At 38.6% G+C, this 25955-nt stretch overlaps 2 protein-coding genes across 7 annotated transcripts in view; one reads left to right on the forward strand and one right to left on the reverse strand.

Moving 5' to 3' along the window:
- The window catches only part of PLPP1 (phospholipid phosphatase 1), a 91905-nt gene extending 74541 nt beyond the window's left edge, over positions 1–17364 (forward strand). For all 3 annotated transcript variants that reach the window (XM_037022315.2, XM_037022313.2, XM_037022314.2), the window contains exons 4-6: positions 5191–5248; positions 14928–15104; positions 15578–17364. In XM_037022315.2, the coding sequence (XP_036878210.1) occupies positions 5191–5248; positions 14928–15104; positions 15578–15709 (367 nt within the window). In that variant the 3' untranslated portion in view covers positions 15710–17364. The remainder of the gene's footprint in view (positions 1–5190; positions 5249–14927; positions 15105–15577) is intronic.
- Positions 15933–25955, reverse strand: part of MTREX (Mtr4 exosome RNA helicase) — a 131603-nt gene continuing 121580 nt past the window's right edge. For all 4 annotated transcript variants that reach the window (XM_073236288.1, XM_017641047.3, XM_037022312.2 and 1 more), the window contains 2 exons: positions 17526–17630; positions 15933–16217 (listed from right to left, as the gene is read on the reverse strand). In XM_073236288.1, the coding sequence (XP_073092389.1) occupies positions 16165–16217; positions 17526–17630 (158 nt within the window). In that variant the 3' untranslated portion in view covers positions 15933–16164. The remainder of the gene's footprint in view (positions 16218–17525; positions 17631–25955) is intronic.

Consider the following 25955-nt stretch of genomic DNA (forward strand, 5'->3'; position numbering starts at 1 on the left):
GTCTCTGAGTTGACATCAGTGTTACAGCAAGCATCTTTGTACTCATGAGTGTGTTTCTGTAGGATAGAGGCCTTCAAGTGGAATTACTGGGTCAAAAATTATGTTGGCTTTACGTATAGTTGGATAGATACTGCAAAACCACCCTCTGGAAATTATGCACTCATCGGTGCATTGTGAAATGCACTTCCTACTCCCACTCTCTCATTCACTGCCTACTTGATTGCCCAAGTATCTGAGATACAAGGGTTTTTTTAGATGATAACCTGACATCTCACTGCTTAAGGATTTAGCATAGTTAGTGTTTGTAAAAATCTTTTTGAAAAGTAAAGTAGGGAAAATACTTCAAAAATTATTCACTAAGGGTCATTGCTCCTATGTACATTCATATGGGATATATTTTAACTTTTTTACAGGATCAGTCAATGTTTAAAGCTTACCAGAGAAGAGAAATTTATAATGTCCTTCAAGTAAAATTTGCTATTATGTAAACTTAATAATCAGGAAATAATATTTGGAGAAAATGCTTTTATGTTGCAGTTTTACTTCCCTTTGGACTTTCATTTGGCCTTTAAAAGGACAAATTAGTAATCTCTTAAAGTGATTATTCACACATTGACTTTTTTTTCCCCACAGATTGTCTAACTTTTTCTTCATATATTTACTTCACTCATATCATCTATAAGTCATGACTCATGTTCTTTCTGATAGCTGTTCCCGGCCTGTAGATGGCAAGATTACTATGTATGCTGGGTTTTGCCTGCCCTTCAAGGGACTGGAATCATGGCACAGTGGGAAAGAACTGGGAAGACTCAGATTTGAGCCTCAAAGAGATGTGACTTTCAAGCAAGTTACTGAACCTCTGGGAGGCTCATTTTCTCTCTATATATAAAATAGAATTGACAGCCCCTACTGCCATGGGAGTTTATGTACCTGCACATAGAAGGCACTCAGTAGCTTGTAACCATTAATAGTCTTTTGACAATGTTTTTGCCTTAGAATACTTTAGGAATCAATTTCAGGATGAATTTTTAGGGAAAAAAGGAAGTTCTCTTAATTTGCAGAGGAGCTGACTCTGACATAGTGGAATAATAATTAGATGCATTTCTGGGCATTGACCATTTTATAATCAAAAACAAACTCTTGTTGCCAAACATTTGTATCTCCTCAAAACAATTGATTTTAGATAACATTTTATTAGTCCTAAGTCTTGTTTTAAAAATGCCTGCTTCCACTTCTGGCAATATGGAGAATTAGAAATGTTTGCTCATTAGTTCAACTAAATGGGCTAGATAATATACACACATGCACATCTTTGTATGTATTGTATATTAAAATACATATAAATCTTAAAACAAATCTTTACACAGCTGAACTGATGAAAGAGTAAAGGAATTTTTCTGAAGCCAGAGTCAGCTAATGCTATAGATCTGATGTGTACCCTGAAAGTATATGCTAATTCCTGGTAGCCTGGAGCCTGCCTGAATTTTGATAGGCTTTGAACATGGGGTACAGTAGATAGAGGCTGAGACAGTTGGAAGTAGACAGTTGGAAGGCCCATGGATAATGTAAGGACTCCCAGAAGGGACTAGCAAAAAGAATTCTCAACCACAAGATCCACACTAACAGTGTTATGGGGCTAGAATTCATACTAGCTTCATTCATACATGTCTGTATGACTTAAACAAAAAAAGTTTAAAGTGGTTTGGTAATAAACATCTTCTCTGGCAGAACTTTTTTTAAACCAAATCATCCAAGAATCCCACAGATGGAATCCCAAGGGCATGAGCTCATACTCTAATACAAATGAACATAGGAACAAGCTACCCTAAGTTGAGAGTCAGGAGATACAACAAACTACATAAACTCTTGAAGACTGCAGTATTAGAATTACATATAGAATATAAAGTCAGTATCAACTGTGTAGAAGTAAATAAGAAGATACTGAGAATATGATGTAGGATGAAGAGAATCAAAATTGACCAGAGATATGAAAAAGAACCAAAAGATCTTTTGTAAATGATATATATACAGTAATTTAAATTAAGAAAAAAAACAGAGTGAGCAGATTAGACACAGTGAATGGGAGAACTGAAATGGAAGCCACAACCGATTAAAATACAAAAGGTTAATCTAATGTGTTAAAGCAAGACAAAATTTCAGAAAAAGATTGTAGGATGGAGGATACATAATATTCAAAGATAAAATGGCTGAGACCTTTCCAAAATTGGTGAAGTGTACATATCCCTGGACACTGAAGACTAAATCAGACAAATAAAAGAAGTATCTACTAGGTACATGATAGTGACACAACAGAATACAGGAGACCTTGTGGTGGGCAGGGGAGCAATTAGAGAAAAAACAGTGCAGAAAGGAATAGCAAACAGGTAGCTTATATAGCAAAAGTAGAATCCAGAAGATAGTATAATGATATACTCAAAGTGATGAGAAAAAAATAATCAATCTAGAATTCTATATTCAGGAAAACCATCATTCGAGAATGAATGCAAAATAGACTTTTCACACTAAAAGAATAGCTAAAGGAGTAAAATGTATTTCCTTTTTAACTTAGGGGGATGAGGAGAAGGAAGGGAAGAAAAGTGGGTAGGGAAAGATCAGTGAGATGATTAGGAGGTTTCTATTATAGGACCCCAAAATACTTAGTAAATTCCATATTAAAAATTAAGAAACACTTCATGTGAGTTGATTGCTTCTGATGACTGATAAAAACTGGATTTGGTTGTCTTTGCAGTTTACAAGGCTGAACAGCAATGTGGACGCTGGAATGCCGAGATGGAAGAGTGAAGATTGGGGACTCAGAATGTTTGGGAGGAGGGTGGCTGTAATCACTCTTTGAGTTACGATACTGGGATTCTGGCCAAGTTTAATCAGCTTTCCCAGTAGAACGGGATGCCCTGGCTAACAAATGCAAGAAAAAAAATCTTAAATTTGTCACTCAGAATAGAGCCCTATTCACAGTAAATTACATAATCAAGATATGTCTACTTGCTCGTTAATAGAGTTAGTGAAAACAGCTGTATTTCAGAATATATTTTTATCTCTGTAAATTTCCTTTTTGAAAAGATTTTCCTAAATTTTGATGGGAAGCTGTTTTAAATTGTTAATCTACCTTCATTAGAGTGGCCACAGTGAAGTGAGACAGTAGTCCAGGTTTGGTTAAAATCTAAGAACAGGGCAGTGTTCTTAGGTTTGTGCCAAAATCTTAAAACATTTCAGTTGAGGTCACTATGATGAAAACAATCTACATTTGGCTACTCTTTGGTTTTTATTAAAATGCCCATACAATTATTTGTTCATTTGTGAATTATGGACACAATAATTTATTCTTAAGGGCTGTATCTCCTAACAGCTCCATACAAAGTTAGATTTGTACGAATATGAAAGTAATTTGAATTTGTATTTTTGGTGTTTTATTCTGATAATTTTCTTTTTAATAGGAATAAAAATTGTATTACCACAACCTCTTTGACAACATAGTGTGGTTGAAGACTTAGAGACTGAGGTCAGGTGGAGGTGTCCCTTTGTTTTTAATCCCTGACTGTTGAAGTGAGAGCCATGCTTCTTTGGCTGATTCTGTAAGGAATAAATTATCTGTTCATGTATTTGGAATAAAAAACTGAAGCCATTTTGTTTTCAGCTAATGAAATGATCCTGTGACTGAATCAGAGGCTGTTCAAACCTATTACCTGAGTTTGTAATTTATGGTTTTATGGCACAACTTCTCTGAACATAAAGTCTTAGTGAAACTTCTGACTTGACTGGCTTGGGTTGACAGCATTTCTGTGATCATGGTCATGTTGGTTGGATGGGATCTGATGATCCTTGAAATTGATTTTTATTAATTTGTAGGCTCTCAATATAACTTACTGAAACTAACCATAAAGTGTACAGAACTCTGCTCTAATTATCTGATTTAAAATAAGGATTTGTATTGATATATTCTCTATGGACAAGTAGTTGGTAAGCTGGAAGTGATTTATTTTTCTTGTTTTACATAGATTAAACCCAGAATAATTATTAGGTTTAATTACATAATTCCTAGTTGGCACAGGAAGTTACAATATTCTTTCTTACTTAGGAATGTATCTGATTGCAAAGAAGACTGTTTCTTCGTAATTCTTGGTGTAATCATCATCAGTATATGCTTAAGGAATCTCCATTCTTCCACCTACCTTCAATTGCCAAACATATACACATAACTCTGATATGTCTTTTCTCCTTTCTGAATCCAGGGAACCAAATTCCAATTCCAAATTTATCTCTGTAAATTTCCTTTTTGAAAAGACTTTCCTAAATTTTGATGGAAAGTAAAATTTGGGCATAATAAGTAAAATACATAAGAGTCTGTTATTGTTGGTTGTGTTATTTGTATGTAGGAAAAGCCATCAGGAGAAACATTCTAATTATTTGCATGAAGCACCTTTTGCATAGAGTACTTTTAGCATATCAAACATCTAGCTTTTCCTGCATCAATGGCTAATATTCTGTCAGCAGAATTAGATCATGACTGTGAGCTTTTTCTTTTTCTGTGCCATAAAATTAAGTTTTGCAAACATTCTGTCATTTTTAGGTGGAACGATGGTACTTAGGTATTTATAGAACTTATAAGTTTGAAAGATCATTTTTCTGGTACAGGACTGTCAGTGCACAATTTTAAAATAAATGTAAAATACACTTAATCTGTTTGGAAATGTAAGGCAAGATGTATGCCCATTTAAAATGCTAAAATATCACCATTAAAATTTATTTTTAAGAAGTAGTCAGCTTCTGAATGTTCCTAAGGAGGTATTAGTATTATTCAGGGGCAAATCCTGCAAATTGAAAATAAAATTTAAATCATGGTCACATAAATTTATATGTAATAAAGGTAGGCTGTTTATGCCAGTTATGGCTTGTCAAGTATTACTTTAGAAATGCTTGCAAGTTTGTTCTCAGTTACTCATTACCCATCCTGAAAGTTTCAATAAGGTGACACTGCATAGAAATTAGACCTCAGAATCCCCTAGGACTCTATAATGTTCTTGTCCTAACTGTCTCCCTAACCCACCCTTCTAATTTCTAAAGGTTTGGAGAGGGAGCTGTGTGCACTGTGGAGGTAAAGACATTTATGACATCAAGAGTGTTCTTGGCCTCTAGGAGAGAAAATTAACATTTCTCTTTTTTCTCTTCTAGATTGTCCTTTTACTCGGGCCACTCTTCATTCTCTATGTACTGCATGCTGTTTGTGGCAGTAAGTACTCTGTGTCTGTCGGTGGTGGTTTACATGCTGTGTGCGGTGCGTGCTGTCAGCCTTGGAGTCCTCTCCTATGTGGCCACCTCTGATGTCTCATCAGCTTCACTTCTCAGTCCACTGGACTCCACTCCTGGCTGCAACAAGGAGGGGAATGGATGCCTGTGCTTCTGCCAAAGCCAGTTACAATTGTTTGAAAGTATTTTTGTCTTTCTTTTAGAGATAGCAAACAGACATATTGTATAGCAAGTTGCAAACTGGGAACCTTCAGGATAACAGGGAGTCTTTACTTTTGAAGTAGGCGTTTTCCTGGCAGTGATAGAAACCTAAGCAAATAATCAGCAAGTCTGCAAGCCCAGTGCTAAGAATTGGTTGATGAGTGCCGTCTGTTTGGGACCTATTTTCTGAAGAGGTTTTCTGCAACATATAAACAGCTTCCATGTTACCGCAGCAGGGCACCAAGCTGAAGTACCAGGCCAGGTGACTGCTGCTGCTCCATAACCTCCCCTGACTGGGAGCACCAGCCGCCTCTGCACACACAGCCCTGAGCCGCCCAGCTGGTTTCCTCCTGGGGGCTGCTGGGGTGAGGAGTTAGTTTTGGGAATTGACCTGAAGGCAGCTGTTGTCTCTGTTTGAGCAGGTCTTAACTTTCTTTCCACTTCCTCAAACTCTTCCCAGACTGCTTCCCATGGGACTAGAAAGATTTCAACTTCTGGGACAGCCAGTTGTTGCCTCAGGTACTTGTCATCTATACAATTTCCAGGTTGAGTCTTCATTGCCACGCTGGAGAACAGCATGGCAATTGGCACTTGCATTATACAAAGCTGACAGCAGAGCTAGGAAAGATTTGCACCCATGTTTTGCAGATCAAACTAGGGATGAATGTGTATTGAGAGTAACTAATGGAACACCAGGCTTACGGGCACAAATAAGAGGTCTTTGAAGGTCTTTTATTTTTTTGTCCTCTCTATATAAAATTATCAAAAGTTGGTGGGAAAAGAAGACGGGGGGAGATTTCTACCAGCTATAATTGGTCTTAATTTTCTTTATAAGTGGATTTTTATATAATTGCTTTATATAAATTTGCTGTTTCCTCTCTTTGCCCCCTTTGGTCACACTGAATGCTATATGAATATTTAATACTTAGATTAAATATTAAATGTACAGTATTAAGAGTAGGCTGCTAGGAGTTAATTTGGTCTCATTTAGAGAGAACTTAAATTTTACTAGAATTTACTATTACCTGAAAAACCAAATTCCAAAAGGTAAAAGAATGTAAAAATTGTAGATGTGTTATATATAATTCAAACCTATAACTGTAAAACCGTAATAGTAGAGCAAATTTTTGGCCTCTTCAACATTTCTGGAAATTGCGAGGCTTTCGTCTTAATGTTAATTTTGTGAGGAAGCAACTGGGTACTAACTCAGCAGACTTTAGGGCTTCTTTTTTAAAGCTTACCTCCAAATATTTCTGACAATGTGCCATGGGAAATGTGACTTACTTGAAGGTGGTGACAACAAATGTTATTCTAACATCTCTGTTCATCTCTAGGAAGCTAGAGGAAGTATTCTTTCTAAAGGGAACCATGTATTTTCTTTTTAAATAGGGCATGGGGACTGGGGCAGGAGGAGTAGGCCAGGCAGTGGCTAGAGTTAATATCCTGAGATCTTTTCCCAAAGCAGGAGTTTGTGACTGCACTGAATGGCTTCTGAATAGACTCTGGACATGTTTTGTATATCCCAGAGCCAGACCTTGCCAGGGTGGCTTTTGTTGTTTGTTATTTGTTCACTTACGTGTGTGTGTGTGTGTACCTTTAAGTCCTTCTTTATTGGAGAGAGACCTAAGAATCTGAGGTTGAAATTGATGATGATGTGCATTTTCATCACTTCATAATTTTTACTCTTTCTGATAACTCTTCTGAAGTAGGAGGAGGGATGGTTACCATCCTGTTACAGAAACACGAACTTTGGGAGGAGGCTGCTGAGGTCTGTAAACTCTGCAGTGTTCTCTTGTTAATTAGACTCCCTTGATTTATTGATTGATAAGTTGACCTGAATCCTAGTGCATTTATTTTGAAGAAAGTCAGGTGATGCAGATCTCTGGGAGTAAAATGGTGGCTGATAAATAAATTTGACCCAGTGTTTTTAATTTTAAAAAATATTCTGATGTATCATATTCCATCTTATAATTTTCTGCTTTTCTTTGCTCCCTTGACCCTTCCAAAACATCTGTATATTTGGTCAAATAGAAACTTTTACTGAGGGCTCTTTTGTGACATATGAAATTAACATATAGAGGATAAAATTAATGTATAAAGAGCCTCAGTGGCAGGCCTGCTACATGGAACCTCAGGAGCATATGAGGAGGCATTAGGGATATATGGAAAATTGTCTTGACCGTAGTTTGGTAATCAGGTCAATATGAGCCATTTGGATGTAAAGTTATAATGGGAAAAAAGAAAAAGAGTTCAGATGAATAGACTTGTCACACACCAAGGCCTCTGTGGAGAGGCAGGCAGGCCAGAACAACCATGCACTGCATATCACCAGCTCTAAGCAATGGAAATATTTACTTGATGTGGATGTAGGCTCCAACTGTTATTTCAGCCCCTGAACACACAGATGTGTCCTTGCTTTCCAGCTTTCACATTTATATACAACACTTAACCACACCCCCCTCCCCCAGATTCCTTAGGCAGTGACTCACTCTGTTTCCCTAGGCAGCTTGGCATCATGGCTCTCATTTGGTCAGAGATGTACAGTCATTTAAATGCTCTCTGAATAGTGTTTGACAGCCAGAACTTCCCTGTCAAGAATTTCTGACTCCCAGAAATTAGCTTCTCTTCTGGCAGATGGCCCTGCCCCACACATTTCAGGGTGCTGGGGGAGCACAGGTTAGGGCTGCTTTGCACATATCCAATTTATGTGCTTATTGTTGCCCCTCGAACTTGGCCAAATGCCAAAGATTCCAAATTCTCTTGATTTTCTAGGAATACAGCCATGTTATGAGACTGCCTTTTTTTCAATATAGCACCGGCCTACTGAGGCTGAAACCATAACCGCCTATGATGAGATTCCTATGTAAACTGCTGCAGTGGGGGCCCAAGCACCTGCCTCATTATCTGCGCTTCATGCCACACATGCCTTGTATCTGGGCCCTGCCTCCTTTGTGTTTGAACAGTGCTGCCCACCTGTCTCAGTCTTACTGAGGCCTGGGACTCAGTCTTACCACTTGCCTCAAGAGTCCTACGGTCCCCCATCTGACACTGACTACATATTGCCTGGCATTGTAGACATTTCACGAAGGTGTTTCCCAAGTATGGATTAATGCTGAGCACTGGCCCAGAAACTCCATGAATCCTACCAGAATTTAAGGTGAGATCTAAGTTTAGGAACTCTGTGAATCCTAAAGATGGTGAAATTGAAGCCTAGAGAAGACTAAAGCTGGGGCCAGCTTTGCAGCGTTCTCCTGGCCAAATCTATCATCAAACGTAGGAGGAACAATACATTGCTTGGCTTGATTGTAGATGGAAGCTTTCAAAATAAGTAGACCAACATGTATTTCTTTCTGTTAAGTATGTTGCTGTTCATATAGTTCAGGGACTGGCAAGTTTTTCAGTAAAAGGTCAGATAATATTTAGGCTTCACAGGCCACATGCAGTCTTAGTTGCATTTCTTTATTTGTAAATAACTTTTCAAAAATGTGAAAATCATTCTTAGCTTGCAACCTGACCCCTTATTCTAGTTTAAAATGAGAAAAAACCCTCTTCTAAGAATAGAGTATTAAAAGACCCTATAAGACAATAGCATTTTGAAATATTACAAGGTCAAGGAAAGTCAAAATCAAATTGAACCAGCTTCAGAAAATATCTTGTTTAGCAGTCAGATTATAAAGGTGAGCTAGTACAATCAGATCCTTTAATGCAAGCTAAATGTTTTGATTTTGGGTTTTTTCCCCCAGAAATTATAGGCAAAAAAGGCTATATCCTACTCTTTTGTGATAATGGAAGAATGCTTAAGTACAATCATAGACCTGAATTTCCTTATATTAAAAAAGTACATATTTTTTACACAAAAGGAAAGATGCATACACCTAATTTTTTTCCAGCATGGCCCTGTGCCGTGCATGAAAAGTCCTCGCTTTATTTTCACCAGGTCATCTTTGTTGCACCCTATAAAACTATGGTGAGGCTCTTCATAGATGCACAAGTGTTGAACTCTGTCTGGATTAAGAGGGCCTGTCTGCACTTCAGTAAAGCTTTGGTGCCTGCATGGCAGAGCTTCTTCCTACAACCCTCCTTTCTGGGCTTGAGTATCTGGTCATTTTGAGCAGATTGACTTCTTCTGTCTTTATTGCCTTAAACAATAAGAAATTGCCTTTATGAATCTCAAATAATATCCCAGCTAAGAAGCTTTTGTTCATTCCTTTAAAAATACTGGACATAGTTGGTTTCCACCCCATTTTCAGTAGGTTTTACTTTGCTAAGAGACTGGACACTCGATCCTGCATGAGTAGTAAGCTATTCCTGCCTGGAAGCCCTACCTGGCAGAGTGTTTCAGGAGGCCTACCCTTGCTCAGTTTGCTCTTGGAGGCAAGAACCATACCTGGAACCTTCCTTTTCTAAGTGAGGGCATCCCAGGATGATAATGGTAGATTCCTAAGGCTAATTCTTCTCAAACTAGTTTCTGCTTTCTAAAACTGGTCTGTGTGCAGTCAGTGGTTGTAATTGATTTTCTCTGAACTCTTGCTTTGACTGTCTGGTCAGGTTGAGAGTTTTCTCCTACTAAAGATTCACGGAGCGGCAGAGCTGGGCCTCATCGTGGTTACAAGGCCTTAAGGTTGACTCCCTTTCTGTGTTATGTCCTCCTATGGTGTGGGTCTATCCTGCCCCTTTAAGTAGGTGATGGGGGAGGGAGGAATGTAAAGGTTCTGAAATGAGTCATGTGTCTTTGTTTTTCCCATTAACTCTTCTTCCCAATCTGTGCCTCTTGGGAACTTAAATGCCTCTTGCCTTTTCCTGTGTTACAGCAGGGATGACACCAGAGGCAGGCCTAGGTGTTCCCTTTTACAAACATAACTGTTCTAAGTATTTCAAGACAGTGTTCAAATTCGCAGGCAGAGGTAGGCAGAGGTAGTCCTTGCTAAGCAAGCAAAGCCTTTTTGGTCTTGGCAGCTAACTGGGGATTCTCCCCCATCCATTCTCTCCTAGGCTAACCCTTTTGTTAATTGTTTCTTTTTTAAAAAAACTCGGTTACCATAGCATATCCCCCTCTGCCTAAGGCCCTGGTTTAGGCCCTTTTCTACCTGCCTCTGTACCCCAACCAGAAGTCTTGTGCTGCTGGGTTTTGTGTCTTGCCCTGGCCACAGAGCCCTCTTTGCATGACTGGAGTCCTGCCCATTGCATTTGTTTTCATCTTTGTTCCCTTAGCTGTTCTGCATGGGGGCTGTAGTCTCACGGTGGGAACGCTTTGTCTCTGGAGAGCACCTCAGTGAAGAGCTGCGGCTTATCGCCTCTGTTCTGCCTTTCTACTCTTTTATATTTCCAGTTCTCTCTCTACCCTCGAGCTTTCCTCACCAGAAAGTTGGATGTTAGGATTAGGAGGGATCCAGAAGCAACGAGACTCTCATTAAGTAGTGCATCTCCAACCCCGCCTGCCCAGTTGGCTGAAACACCCATCGGACCAGTCAGCTAGCTAAGTCAAGGTGAACGCATCTTCAGAGAATCTTAGAATGGGCCGGAGGAAAGAGTGATGGAACGAGTGAGCTAGATGGGCCGTGTGGCTTAAGGGCTCACACCCTGTCACTGTTTGTAGAAACGTCAGTAGTAAATCCCACACCCAGTGCTATGGGTCTTTTGTAGTGGTGCCTTCAGTGGAATGTTCGCTCCAACAGGATTTTATTTTCCTGTTTTTCTCACTTGTTTGAACCCAGGTGAATAAAGATGGTTTCCCTTCTCTACAGTAAAACTGTAGTTTAAAAGTTTTAAAGTTAAACTGCGTCATTTGAGTCACAGAAATCCAAATTAAAAACAAAACAGGATTTAAGTTAAACACACAGAAGAGGCTGTTAATTGACTTTTTAATCTTTTGGTTGTAGCGGCTGACTCATTTATAATCTAGAAGAAAGGTGGTTTGCAGTAAACACACATGGACTAGAAGCAGCGCTCCCCCAGGAAAGGAACCGACTCTCTCCATGTGTCTGATCGGCCACCTAGGTTTTCGGTGTGGCTGCCACTCTGTTCCATTCTCTTCTACTAAATGTCTTGCTCTTGCCTAAGCACAGCACTTGCTTTCTCATTCTTTTAATGTGCAAGTGGTCTATCATGCATCCATTAGGTGTCCTTTCTACAACTTCTGAAAATAGAGAACTCCTTCCTACTTCCAGCATAAATTCCAGAGGGAGAATACGGCTCAGCATCTCTCTGGGTCAGGCCTGTTGTAAGTCATATAGTCAGTGCCCTCCCAGAAGAGGGCAGGCTACGTGCCCTAAATAGAGCCACCCCTTGAACTGCATCTGTCTGTGGTGGGGAGAAGAGGGTGTTCCCCCAGAAGGGGAATTTAGTTGACACTGCCATTGAGCCTGTCTGGTACCAAACACAAATTTGGGTATGAAATTCTAAGTTCTTCTCTTAGGGTATAAGCAACCAAGTGCTTTGCTGTGAATGGATTCAGTGGTATCTGATTGGCATATGCCTGATGGGGAAGGGGAGGAATGGAGTATGCCAGGCAAGGACCTGTGGGACCTTCTTATGATCAGCTTTGGCATGAGACCATGAATTCCGTCCCTGTGTCTAGTTCAGATAGAACAGCGCTGAGAAGCTTCAGACATTCAGTTTCTCTGAGACAGGAACATTTACTGTCCTCAATAGACACTTCTTTTTAAAGGAACATACACTTTCCTCTCCCCTTACAAGAAGCTGACAGGTCAAGGAACAGAATAGTCATAAACCCATAAAGTCAAAGAATAGAAAAGGAGACAATAAGGAAGAGGTAACGATTTTGAAAAGCAGCTAAATGAGTGGTAGAGGAAGCTCAATCTCTAGTGCCTCCAGAGGGAGGCAGCTTTAAGAAAGATCTGACCTGCAGAACCTGAGAAAGTCTGGGGAAGTGGAGCCCCAAAGACTGCATTGTACATGCTTTTCTAGCTGGCAACACGGGAAGGAGGGGAGTTGTCAAAGTCTTGAGTTTTGGGCATGTCCCCTGTGGAACTCAGGTTTAACCTTAGGTCCAATAAAGTTCAATGAGGAAGCCTCTTCACAGGAAAGAGCAGGGCTCTAGGTGGTGTCTGGCCTTCAGACCTACATTGAGTACCTGGGACCTGGGGAAATGGAGAGCAGGCAAATTACTGGCAGGACAATTAGCCAACCTCAGCCAGAGCTGAGAATTGCTCTGTGACCACAACTTGCACTCAAACCATGGTCACTAGTCACCAGAGGAGCCAGAGTCTGGAGTGGTTAGTTGTTGTGACAATTGGGGAATCCCAGAATCCCTCAGGATGAGATAGTCTTAGGTAGATGTATAAGGAGAAACTAGCTTCTTAGAGGTATAAAAATTTTCACCTTAGGTTTACTGGAGCTTATGTGATTACTGATCCATAAATGAATGAAAATTCACAGGGATGTTAAAAGAAGAAACTTGGGCAAAATATTTCTGCAGGCTACCCAGAGCCAGTAAGGTTTCTTTGGAAGGGAAATACTATTAGAGGGATTTTTGAATCCTGAGTGAGGAGGAAGGACCTTCCTTGAAAATACTCTGTTTCCTTTAGGAACTACAAAATAAGGCTAACTTCATACCATTTTAGAGTTGGTGTTTTTTTTTTTTCTTGTTGTGTTCTTAGCAGAGATGCATGCAGTTCTCCTGAAGATGTCTGCATTCATGTGTTTATAATTCCTAGGTACATATTTTTATAGTCTAAAGAACCTATTTCTTTAACCACTGTATGAAAAAGCAGCTAAGTAACAAGAATAGGAATGCTTAACTTTTCGAGTAATATCTAAAACATGGCTTTGGCCCCAGTTAAGGAACTGCTTTCCTTAAAATGAATAAAGATTCCAATAGCGCTGGAACTAAAGAGGTGACCCCTATTGGCATGGTTGTGTTATCTAACTGGCTTCAGTTGCCAGATAGCAACTTTGCTTCAACCAGAAGCAACCATCTTCCCAACTCTAGAATCCCAAGACAAGCCTTTTAACTATTTACATTTTTAGAGTGTCAACAGCAAAAAAGGGGAGAGGGGGCTCCACAAGTAAATCTGAGTGACTAAAAACAATTGGTATGTTTTTAGAACTAGATGTTTATACTATAAAATAACTGATGAAATTAGGTAGCCTCTTGGGGTCTTGGCCAGCTGGTGAGAACCAAATATTTACAGCACTGCTCAGAGAACGGAGAATGGGTTTGTGTATCTATTTGAAATAGGTAGTGTCAATGGGCACAGCCATGTAAATTTTCTGAGGACTGCATTTAATCAAGTACATGAGTCGGACATAACAGAATCTTAAAGATGAATGTGAAAAAGTACAGCTGACTCTTGAACACCACAGGAGTTAGGCACTGCTGACTGCCCCCTCCCCCATCAAAATCTGAACTTTTGACTCCTCAGAAACTTAAGTACCAGTAGCGTACTGTCAACTGGAAAGCCCTACCAGTAACGTAGACAGTCAGTTAACACCTATTTTGTATGTTATATATTGAATTCTTGGAATAAAGTAAGCTAAGGAATTTTTTTTCAAATTGTCACAAATCTCCAAAAGGTTTTCCAATATAGTTATTGAAAAAAACCTGCATATAAATTGTGTTCAGATCCATGTTGTTCAATGGTCAACTGTATATTCTTATTGTATATAGAAATGAGGCAATAATTTTTTTTTCTTAACAGAGAATAGATTTGGTGAAAGGAGTGCACAAGAAAACTACCCAAATTCCTTCTACATCATGATCATGAGGGATGCATCCCAAGTCAAGGGCAGGTTGACACAGGAAAGGGGAAATTCTTAGGTCTCATTAGAGAAAAGTCACAGAATTTAAGAAGTGTAAATGCTGTTGAATAGAGACTCCTTTGCTGGGTCAGGACTATTCAGGAAGATTATTGTATATGCTTGTAAATAGGTTATTTAGCTTTAATTGATATGTTAAATAATTTGAGGCCAGTGAAGCTGTCAAGTAAATTGTTTGACTGAATTAAGCAAACTTAGCCCCTCCACAGGTTGGGCAAAAAGCAGCAGCCTGGCCCATTGTAAAGGCAGTTCATGCTTGGAATGCTAGCGGTTTATCCCAAGACTTGGAACTAATGACACTTGCCTATGAATCAGAATTATATCAAGTTTTGAGGGAGGAGCTGCCCCGGAAAGCCTAGAAAGTCATAAGGAAATCCTTGCCTTATTTAAAGTTTGAAAGGTGGTCTAACTAGATGGGTATAATAATCTTCTGAACACAGGTTTCTGGGGCAATAGTTTTTGTTTTGTGTAAAAGGATCAGTGAATACAAAAATGTCTGCCTAAAGCCCTATTCCATATATAATAATATTCCACTTGATTAGTAGTAGTAATTATTAATGTTTAATGACAATCATTTTAAACAACCTTTAGAAGTGTGGTGATACATTATATAAAATACAGTTTCTAAATATAGTTTCTACTTTGTTAAACTCTTTATTCTTTATTCTTATCTTTTCTGTTAGCTTTATCTTCAAGCCAGGATGAAGGGAGACTGGGCAAGACTCTTGCGCCCCACACTGCAATTTGGTCTTGTTGCTGTATCCATTTACGTGGGCCTGTCTCGAGTTTCTGATTACAAACACCACTGGAGTGATGTGCTGACTGGACTTATTCAGGGAGCTCTGGTTGCAATACTAGTTGTAAGTATACAGGGTAGCAGCCTACATCTTGGTACTGATAAACACTTGGATAAGTAAGTAGAAAAAATGTCCCAGTGCGACAACTATGCAGAGGCAGAGTACGTAGTTTAGTAATTGATGTTGGCTAAGAACCCCAATGTTATTAAGAGTCATGTTAGGACAGACAGCAGATAACAATTAGGTAACTCTCTGCCAAAGTTACATTATCTTTACTTTTTGGTAAGAATTTAAAGAAAAAAAGCTTCTTTATATAAAGAATGACTTTCATTTAAGTGTTGGCAAAGTGAAGCTATTTGCCCAACAAGCAACTCTCTCAATTTGGAAGAAATCTCTTAAAAAAATTCCTGTTAGTCACTATTTTTTATACCCTTAACCTGTAACTTGTATTAACTGCTAACTGCAACTTTGTATATGTTTTAAGATTTATTTAAATCACACTGTGTCCCATTCTAAGTATAACCTATCTATTATAGGCAGTGTATGTATCAGATTTCTTCAAGGAGAGAAATTCACCTTTTAAAGAAAGAAAAGAGGAGGACTCTCATACAACTCTGCATGAAACACCAACAACGGGGAATCACTATCGGAACAATCACCAGCCTTGAAGGTGGCCAAGTGCCCAGAAGAAGCTGACCCGCTTTCTTAAGGAAAACAATTGCAACCAGAAGGCAAGAGGATGCATCTTTCTCCCCATTGTACGAGCCTTTATGGGACTGCTGCTACTATACCTCTTGGTTGCCCACTTTACCTGTGTGTATATAGTTACATTTAACACAATTATCTAATACAGATCTGTTCATTAAAAAAAAGTCAAGCCTTTCACTAAAGCAATGCCCCACCTGTACATTTTTTTATTAAAAAAAATGTGATGCTTATGTACAAATGTGTATGTAATATGCTCTTTTAGAATGACGCTTGATTTAAATGTAATACATATTAAAATGTTTGAGGACAACTGTCTTGAGATGGGAGAACCAAATCCATACTTGTAAGCATTTGTAATCAACTGTAATCAGACAGGTGGTGGACAGTTTAAAATCCCGCATTCCGTTAGCTGACTCTATAAGTAGAGGCTGGCAGCAAACACAATGTCTCTCTTGATTTTGGTGATTCCTGAGAGGAAAGAAATGTGGTTTAAATTTTCAAGGCCACAAAGGCAATTCCCCCAAACAGCACAACAACAATCCTGACTAAATTGGTAAGAGAGCAGCCTGGAAAATACAAAACCTTGCTGGTCTGAAAGATACATACTGCTGAAGAGGTGGGAAACTGAGAAATTCAGAGAGAGAGAGAGGGTGTGTGTGTGTGTGTGTGTGTGTGTGGAAGGGCTAAGCTGTCAAAAGAAGTTAGTTGAACCAAAAATCATGAACTTTCAACCTATGCTGGAAGATGCTGTATTTTCAGTTACCATGTCTGTGAAATTCTTTCTGGACTAAGGTAGGACAAACATAAATTTATTTTAAAAGTTTACATAACTAGACTTAAACCGTGAATGATTAAGTACGTCATCTGCCTTTATCCACAATGTGGTAAAATAAGCCAGTTTCTGCAAACCTCTCAGCACACTAAGTTAGCAGAAATCACTAGGGAAGACTGTGTGCAGCCAGCTTAGAGCAACAATGTGGCTGCTATTCTTTGATGCTTGAACTCGTCCTTTTCTTGGCCACTATTCAGATGAAACAAACTATGTGCAAATGTGCCTCTGTATGTAACTCCCCCGCCTGCATCACTCCTGCCTTGGTCTAGCCCTCCTTTCCTTAGTTTTCCTGCTTCTACTTTGCTACGCTACAGGCTGCCTACAATGCAACACCTAAGAGCCGCCTTGTACAACCCAGGTCAGAGCACACTACTCCATGCCCCAAATCTCTGTTTCAGATCCTTTCTTTTCCTCCCTCCACCTGCTATACTCACTGCTCACCACTCCAGCCACTCTGGCCTCACTGCCCTAGTACGTCAAGGCCTATAAAAGGCCTAACAGCAACCTTCTCAGTAGGGGCCCCACAACCTTGTCATCTATCCCCCAATTCCTTATTTTGACTTTTTTTTTCTGTAGACTTACCACCACCTGATATATTTTAATTGTTTACTTGTTTATTGTATATCTTCCTGTACTAGAATGTAAGCTCCAAAAAGGCAGGCATTTGTGCCTTCTGGTTTACTGCTGTATATCCTCTACTACTTAAAACAATGCCTGGCACATAGTAAGTGCACAATAAATACCTGTAAATGAATTTATATAAAATCTCAAAACTTTTTCCCATACAGACACTTGAAAATCTTGTTTGAACTCTCTAGATGACCCTCTGTGACAACCCAATGAAGAGCATCTGAAAATGTCCTCCTAGGTTCTGTGATTAAAAGCTCAAAGTTTCACAAGATTTGCCTAAATTACCAGAAAAAGCTTATGGACTGGTTACTGACCTTCTGCAAATTTATTTTCCAACTCAGTGTTTCCAATAGCTTTTGCTGCTTGACACATCTGTCGAAGCAGTTCTTCTAGGCGCCTCATACAACGAATTATGCTGCCTGGATACAAAAAGAAAAAAATCACTTGTAAAATGGAAATAATCAGGACCAGCAGAACCTTTGTTAAGAGATAGGGTAGGAGAATATGGGGTGGTTAATAGTACTTTGAGGGACTTCCCATGCAGTAATCAGCTAGCAAACTTGACCAGATGCCTGTTAGGCACTAGGAAGGATACAAAGACAAAAAGATGAATTCCCATCTTTGACTGATAGTAGACTCTTGGATTTACAATGTGTTGACACTTGCTTTTACAGAGGCAAGTAAATAAAACGCCCTGGGCACAGAAGAGAGAGCAACTTGGATGACGGCCGGCAAGGATGACATAAAACCTGGTCTGTAAATTAAGGAGGTCTCTGTCAGGCAGCAACCAGGGAGTCTGCTGAGGCAGTGTAGAGAGGACTGACAAACTACAGCTGTTCAAGGACCCTGAGTATGGCCCACAAAGGCAACTGGATCCCACCCTTAAAGAGAATGTAGCAGGAAATTTTAAAGCAGGGAGTAAGAGGATCAGATTTGTCATTCGAAAGGTGCAACCATTCTTTTGAGCTTAAACAGACACTCACTGCTTTCCTCATGTGGTGTGTCCTCAAGGAAGCACACAGATGATAAGCCTCTTCTCACTGAGCTTGACTACTGGAGACAAGTGTTTGAATCAAAGCTCAAACTATAAACAGGTTCACTGAGCAAGAAGGGGCTGGGTTCCTTTCTCCAAGTGTGATTTGCCTATGTTGAAAACTCTTGGGACTTTATTTTTAATGTCTGAAATACATTAGGAATGTTAGTTCTTATTGATACAGAGGTTGTGAACTCACATCTTCAGTTTTAACTCTTGGCAACACTAAAATAGTTCATTAACATTAATCAGGCTCCAGTAGTCACTGTGCAGTGTTGAGGGCTCCTTTTTACCTTTTAATGCCCTCCACATTGTTTCAGTGGGAAAAACAGCAGAGATTTAACTCAGAAAGCAGAATGGGATGTGAGCTTAGACAAAGGCAAAAACAGAAGCTATTTACTTAAGGTAAAGAGAAGTGCCAGTGCACATGCAGAGCACCTTTCTCCCTGCAGGATGATACCAAGAGCCTGGGAAAACACTGCACAAGGGTCTGAACCGTAAGTACCACAGCCTGGTTTCTGAATATGCCTATGGGCCAGTGTGATGAGAATACCAAGATGCTATTTCAGGTAGTGGGAGGTTTATGGGATGAGACTGCTTATAAAGCAGATCACCACCAGCAAGCACACAGGTCACCTTAAAAGACAAATGAGGATAATACCCCTCTTAGAAGGACATCACCATCTCCTGCATGTAGTTTGTTTATCTACTTCAGACTTGTTCACAGGAGTGAACGGAGGCACCGTGTGTTAGAGGAAGGACTAGATGGAGCCAGTTTGGGTTCTAGTTCAGATTCTGTGGCTAAGTAAGCTGATCTAGGCTCTTCCTCCACACTCTCTCACTTCCTTTTCTCATTTGTAAGACAGGAAATGACAACAAATACAATTTAAATGGAGGGCTTGCTCTACCTAACTGGATTGATCTCGCAGTAAAGAGATACACAAACTCTTTGACAAGGGAAAAGCTCTAAATTAGGAACGTAGGTCATAGTGCAGCCCATCAGACAACGCACTTAGTCCATAGCTTTTTTTGTCCTTCCTCCTCTCCTCCCATTAAAGGTCCATGGAGTTCTTGGAGAAAACCTCCAGCCCTCAATAACAGCCTATTTCCACTACATAATTCTATCCATTATTTAGTTCCTAGCAGAACAGCTGATTAAGTAGCAAAAATGTCAGCCACAACAGAAACAACAAATTGCATAAAATCCAAACATTTTATAATAACCCTGAGGTGGTATCACAGCAGAATAAAGTAATTGCTGTTGATGATATTTAGGCATCAAGGAATGGTGAAATTAGGCTGAATACGTTTTGAGAAAAAAGGGCAATGTCCAACATTTCCTGAGCACTTATTTTGTGCAGGTCTGTAATCTGTATTTTATGTGAATTTTCTCGTTTGCCCCTTACAATTCCATGAGGTAAGGTACTGTTGTCTTTATTTTACAAAGAGCAAAAGAAGCTCACAGAAGTTACATACACAACCTAAGGCAGGAATAAACGATGGCGTCAGGATCTGAATCCAGATGCCAAGATTCTAGAGCCCAAGCATTTAATCAGATAACATTACAATGTTTTACAAATTGTATTTCCTAAATTTTCTATAATGTGTTATTTTATAAAATTAAATTTATCATTAAATTAAGCTTATACATTTAAAATAACTAAAGAGAAAAATTGTAAGTATTTTTGGCCTTACTCCAAGCTCTCCTGTAGAAATCACCATTGCCAGGCAATGCCAAAGAATCTGTATTAATAGGTTTCAAATGGGAAGTAGTAGAAATTGGCAAGTAGGATCCAGTCAGATAAAGGGATCTGGTTTCCCAATCTGGTATTCAATGGTAATTATTGGTGATTTGGAGTAATTTCAGTGAAATGACACCAAATTACTGTGGATCAAGAAGGAAATGGTAGGTAGGAAACTGAAGACGGTCTATTCCTTCTCTTCTGGACTCCTCTCTCTGAGCCTGGCTGTAACAGGAATGAGGGATTGAGGCAATAAAAGAACCATTACTAAGAAATGACAGCAGCAGCTAACACTTATTGAATGCTATGTCCAGGCACTGTGCTAAAAAAAAAGCTCTACAATATGAGGTAGGAGCTATTATCACCCCCAATTCATAGCCCAAGATGGTGAGGCATAGGTAACTTGCTCAGATCATTAATATAGTGACTGGGTAGGATTTAAGTCTAGGATTTGTGCTCTTGCTCTCAACTACTGTTATGTTGGTAGTGGAAGAAGGTGTTGATGAAAAATACAGGCATATTTATATGTTAAAATGGCAGCAGAAATGATGTGGGTTGAGGAGGGAGCAGAAAAGTGTGGAGGGAGGCCCTAGGATTCAGAACAATGGGGAAAGGGGCCTCCTCTGGGGAGAAAAGAATAAGGAAAAGGATATATGCACATGAGACTCTCCGTTTGTTCTGAAGCAGAAGTGATCCCCTGCAAAGCGAAGGCAGAGATGAGGTAGATGCTGGAGGAGAGCTTGACGATCTGGTATTGCCTCTGAGAGAAGTTGCAAAGGAAGCCCAGAGATGCAAAGGAATCTCCTGCATGGAGAACAGTCTCTGGAGACGGACAGATCAGGCGTTGTATTTCAGCTGTACCATCAGTACTTGAGGGGCTGTACTAGCAAGTTGGGAGTGGCTTCTCAATGGGTAGGGATTTCTTTTGGGTGATAAAAATGTTCTAAAATTAGTGATTATGGTTGTACAACTCAGAATAGACTAAAAACCACTGACTTGCACACTTAATTAAAAGGGTGAATTTTATGCTATGTGAATTTGTACCTTAATGTGGGATCTTCCAAAATAGTCATGAACCTGAACTATAAAAGAGCAGTGACAGTGAATTGTATACTTTAAAATGGTGAAGCAGTGGATTTTGTGTTAGGTGTATTTTTACCTTAACTTTTTAGAAAAGGCAATGACTTCAACTTTGCCCACAGTTACCACTCATGTGCTTTCTGTCTCTATGGATCTGCCTATTCTGGACATTTCCTATAAATGGAATCATACAACAGGTGGCCTCTGTGTCTGCCTTCTTTCACTTTGAACCTTAGTATGTTCAAAGTTTCTTCCACATTTTAGCATTAATTGATTCTTTTCTTATAGCTGAATAATACTGCTCCATTATATGGATATACCAAAATTTAACCTTTCATCCATCCATTGACGGACATTTAGGTGCACTGCTTTAAGAGTAATTTTACAAACATCAGGCTCAACTGGTTCTTAAACAAAAGGACATGTTTCTCATTAAAGATATAAAGCGACACATTTCTCTGAAAGGTTTGTCTACCTCCAGCTTTCTGGCTTTCCCCAAAGTGGTTCCCCATAGTGTGTGCCCTGCATCTATTTAATACTCCTACCTAGGTGGTTTTAATGAGTGTGGCTTGAGGTTAGGATAACAAATATATTTTTCTGCAACTACTACCTACCACTAGATCCCAGCTTAGGCTGAACCTTTTCAAGGAGTGCAGAGACAGCTGCTTGTACCTGCACCCAGCACAAGCCTGATCCTCATAAGGACTCAGAAATTATTCATCAAATGAGTAACTGTTAGGTGCTAGTTCCCAAGTTACTTAGTACTAAAACTGTGCCCAAACTGAAATACAGAAATGATACATATTAGTAAAATGTTACTCAATTTTTATTAGCTAAAGTGTTTCTATAAACAAATACAATGGCAAATCCTTAATGACACTGACATACCCCAACCTAGAGAGGAGTAAAACCATGCTGGTTGAAAGGCATTTGAGAAGAGCGTAATATGGTAGAGCGGAGCTACAGTAAACAGTTTCACGTGGATAGCACATATCATCGGGAAATCTACGATGAATTAAGCAGAAAGCAAGTTCTTCACTATGTGGAGATAAATAGTAATGGCCTCTGTCTAGTCTACAACAGATCTTCTATGTGGATTAGTAGACTGAAGCCCTAGTCTTTAGTCTATATGAATATTTAAAAAATTTTCTATTCAAATTCAGTTTGAGGGAAATGAGAAATGACAACATTCTACTGTTTTTTTTTAGGATAAGAGGAAATAATTATTTACATGAAGTCTTCAAAATTCCTCAACTGCATCACAGTATAAATGTTTCTGCATTAGACATCCCTCAAACATAGTCAGTCATTACAATGTAAACTAGACCCATCTGATGTTTGAAAAAATACTTCAAACTACTTCTGAGGCTCATGACATGAAATCATCTTTTACTTTCATATAAAAAAATTAAGAATCTAATTAAAAACAACTACAGTCTAGGCACAGCACAATAAAAAATTCCAGTGTAGTCATTTTCTGCCTATAAAAATAAAGATTGTATTGTGGGATAGAGCTTTGATTACATTATTTTCCAATTACATAAAGCTTTTACAAAAAGAAGATGAGGAGAGAATGGCTATTCAAAATGGAAGAACTAAGTAACAACATAGTAAAAAAAGAGAGGTGGGATGGGGGGAGGAACACAGTATGCTAGAGAAAGAAAATACTATCTTAAGTAAATTAAGGTTCTCAGTTAATTTTTTGCTGTTTAATTACATATTTTATTTTTAGGAGTCAATATACAGTCTATCCTAATTTTAGAAAGAAACTATAGCTGACGTTAATAGCACCCAGAAAAACATTAAAACTGTGCTGTTAGACCTAATTTCAACTTAGTTATAAAATGCATTCCTCAGATTTTCGAATTTAAGATTTCTCAAGCAAATTCTAATTTAGAGTAGTCCCAAGTAATTGAAGGGGAGGGGGAACAAAATAGATTTCAGGAATGCTAATGTGTTGTGGAAAAGGTCAACTCACAGGTGGCAGAACTACAAACTGTCTTCAATTTTAGCAGTTAATATATCTTCTACACTGTGATAACTTTTCCATTTAAGTACAAGAACAGAAAAACAATCCACAAAGACAATTTTATAGGGCTCCGTAGATGTCTATGTCTGTTTCTTTTCTATTTTGTTAAACAGAACAAAACTACTCTCCTCTGAACCATTACTACTTTATGTCATCATGTGATTTCTCAGAAGCAGATATTATATAAATATGAGCTATTATGTCAGCAAGTCTTGGAATTATTTAGGCACAGAACACACTTATGTTTCAAGAAGATGTCAGACTGGAGAGTGGTTGCATTGTATCTGACTGTCTTTGCACCTCTGAAACACATGTGGCCATACATCTACTGGGTTCCTCTGTGTTAAAAAATGTACACCAGTGAGGTGAGTAGGCCAGGCTTCTCTCTTCTCTCATCCCCTCCATGTAGCATTCCTACAAACATGAATTTTCAGTGGATGGAGATGGTATAATCTAGGATAGGATTTTCTAAAAACCCAGCCTCCTTGGGCATAGTGAAAATGTATCTACCCCAAGTTGTTATTTTGGTGATTGGATCTAAATTACATAAAGTGCTTATTAGCACAATGCCTGGTACATTAGTAGTTACAGAAATAATGACATTCCCAGTAAGAGAACACAGCATTCAAAGGAAGGTTTTGGGACAATATCCCTAAATGATCATTTAATGGAGACTTAGAAATAAACTCTAGGGAAAGGACTAAAACAACACACTACAGTAAATAAAATAATATAAACTATAACATTTAAAACCTTAAAACCCATAAGATCAATGTAATGAAGGCTCATAGTTGAAAATTTTAATATTCTGTTGCAGAGATGTTTAACCTATGCATCATAAAAATCACTGATTCATAAAGTCAGTAATCTGTTAGTCTTTAATAATAACAGTTAAAAAGCATATACTACTCTACACCCAAAAGCAAAAGGATACACATTCTTCTCAAGTGCACATGGAACATTCTCCAGAATAGACCACATACTAGGCCACAAAAAGAGCCTCAGGAAATTCAAAAAGATTGAAATTCTACCAACCAACTTTTCAGACCACAAAGGTATAAAAATAGAAATAAATTGTACAAAGAAAGCAAAAAAGGCTCACAAACACATGGAGGCTTAACAACATGCTCCTAAATAATCAATGGATCAACACAGCAATATATGGAAACAAATGACAATAACAACACAAAGCCCCAACTTCTGTGGGACGCAGCAAAAGCAATCTTAAGAGGAAAGTATATAGCAATCCAAGCATATTTAAAGAAGGAAGAACAAACCCAAATGAATAGTCTAATGTCACAATTATCGAAATTGGAAAAAGAAGAACAAATGAGGCCTAAAGAAGGAGGACCATAATAAAGATCAGAGAAGAAATAAACAAAATTGAGAAGAATAAAACAACAGAAAAAAATCAATGAAACCAAGAGCTGGTTCTTTGAGAAAATAAACAAAATATATAAGCCTCTAGCCAGACTTATTAAGAGAAAAAGAGAAATCAACACACAACATCAACAGAATCAGAAACAAAAAAGGAAACATCACAACGGACCCAACAGAAATACAAAGAATTATTTGAGACTACTATGAAAACCTGTATGCTAAGAAGCTGGAAAACTTAGAAGAAATGGACAGTTTCTTAGAAAAATACAACCTTCCAAGACTGACCAAGGAAGAAACACAAAATCTAAACACACCAATTACCAGCAAAGAAATTGAAGTGGTAATCAAAAAACTACCCAAGAAAAAAAAACCCGGGCTAGATGGATTTACCTCAGAATTTTATCAGACACACAGAGAATACATAATACCCATTCTCCTTAAAGTTTTCCAAAGAACAGAAGAGGAGGGAATACTCCCAAACTCATTCTATGAAGCCAACATCACCCTAATACCAAAACCAGGCAAAGACCCCACCAAAAAAGAAAACTACAGACCAATATCCCTGATGAACGTAGATGCAAAAATACTCAACAAAATATTAGCAAACCGAATTCAAAAATACATCAAAAGGATCGTACACCATGACCAAGTGGGATTCATCCCAGGGATGCAAGGATGGTACAACATTCGAAAATCCATCAACATCATCCACCACATCAACAAAAAGAAAGACAAAAACCACATGATCATCTCCATAGATGCTGAAAAAGCATTCGATAAAATTCAACATCCATTCATGATAAAAACTCTGAGCAAAATGGGTATAGAGGGCAAGTACCTCAACATAATAAAGGCCATATATGATAAACCCACAGCAAACATCGTACTGAACAGTGAGAAGCTGAAGGCTTTTCCTCTGAGATCAGGAACAAGACAGGGATTCCCACTCTCCCCACTGTTATTTAACATACTACTGGAGGTCCTAGCCACAGCAATTAGACAAATCAAAGAAATACAAGGAATCCAGATTGGTAAAGAAGAAGTTAAACTGTCACTATTTGCAGATGACATGATATTGTACATAAAAAACCCTAAAGACCCCACTCCAAAACTACTAGAACTGATATCAGAATACAGCAAAGTTGCAGGATACAAAATTAACACAGAGAAATCTGTGGCTTTCCTATACACTAACAATGAACCAATAGAAAGAGAAATCAAGACAACAATTCCATTCACAATTGCATCAAAAAGAATAAAATACCTAGGAATAAACCTAACCAAAGAAGTGAAAGACCTATACCCTGAAAACTATAAGACACTCTTAAGAGAAATTAAAGAGTACACTAACAAATGGAAACTCATCCCATGCTCTTGGCTAGGAAGAACTAATATCGTCAAAATGGTCATCCTGCCCAAAGCAATATACAGATTTGATGCAATCCCTATCAAATTACCAACAACATTCTTCAACGAACTG

This window comes from Manis javanica, chromosome 1 (genome assembly GCF_040802235.1).
Source record: "Manis javanica isolate MJ-LG chromosome 1, MJ_LKY, whole genome shotgun sequence".
NCBI lineage: Eukaryota > Metazoa > Chordata > Mammalia > Pholidota > Manidae > Manis > Manis javanica.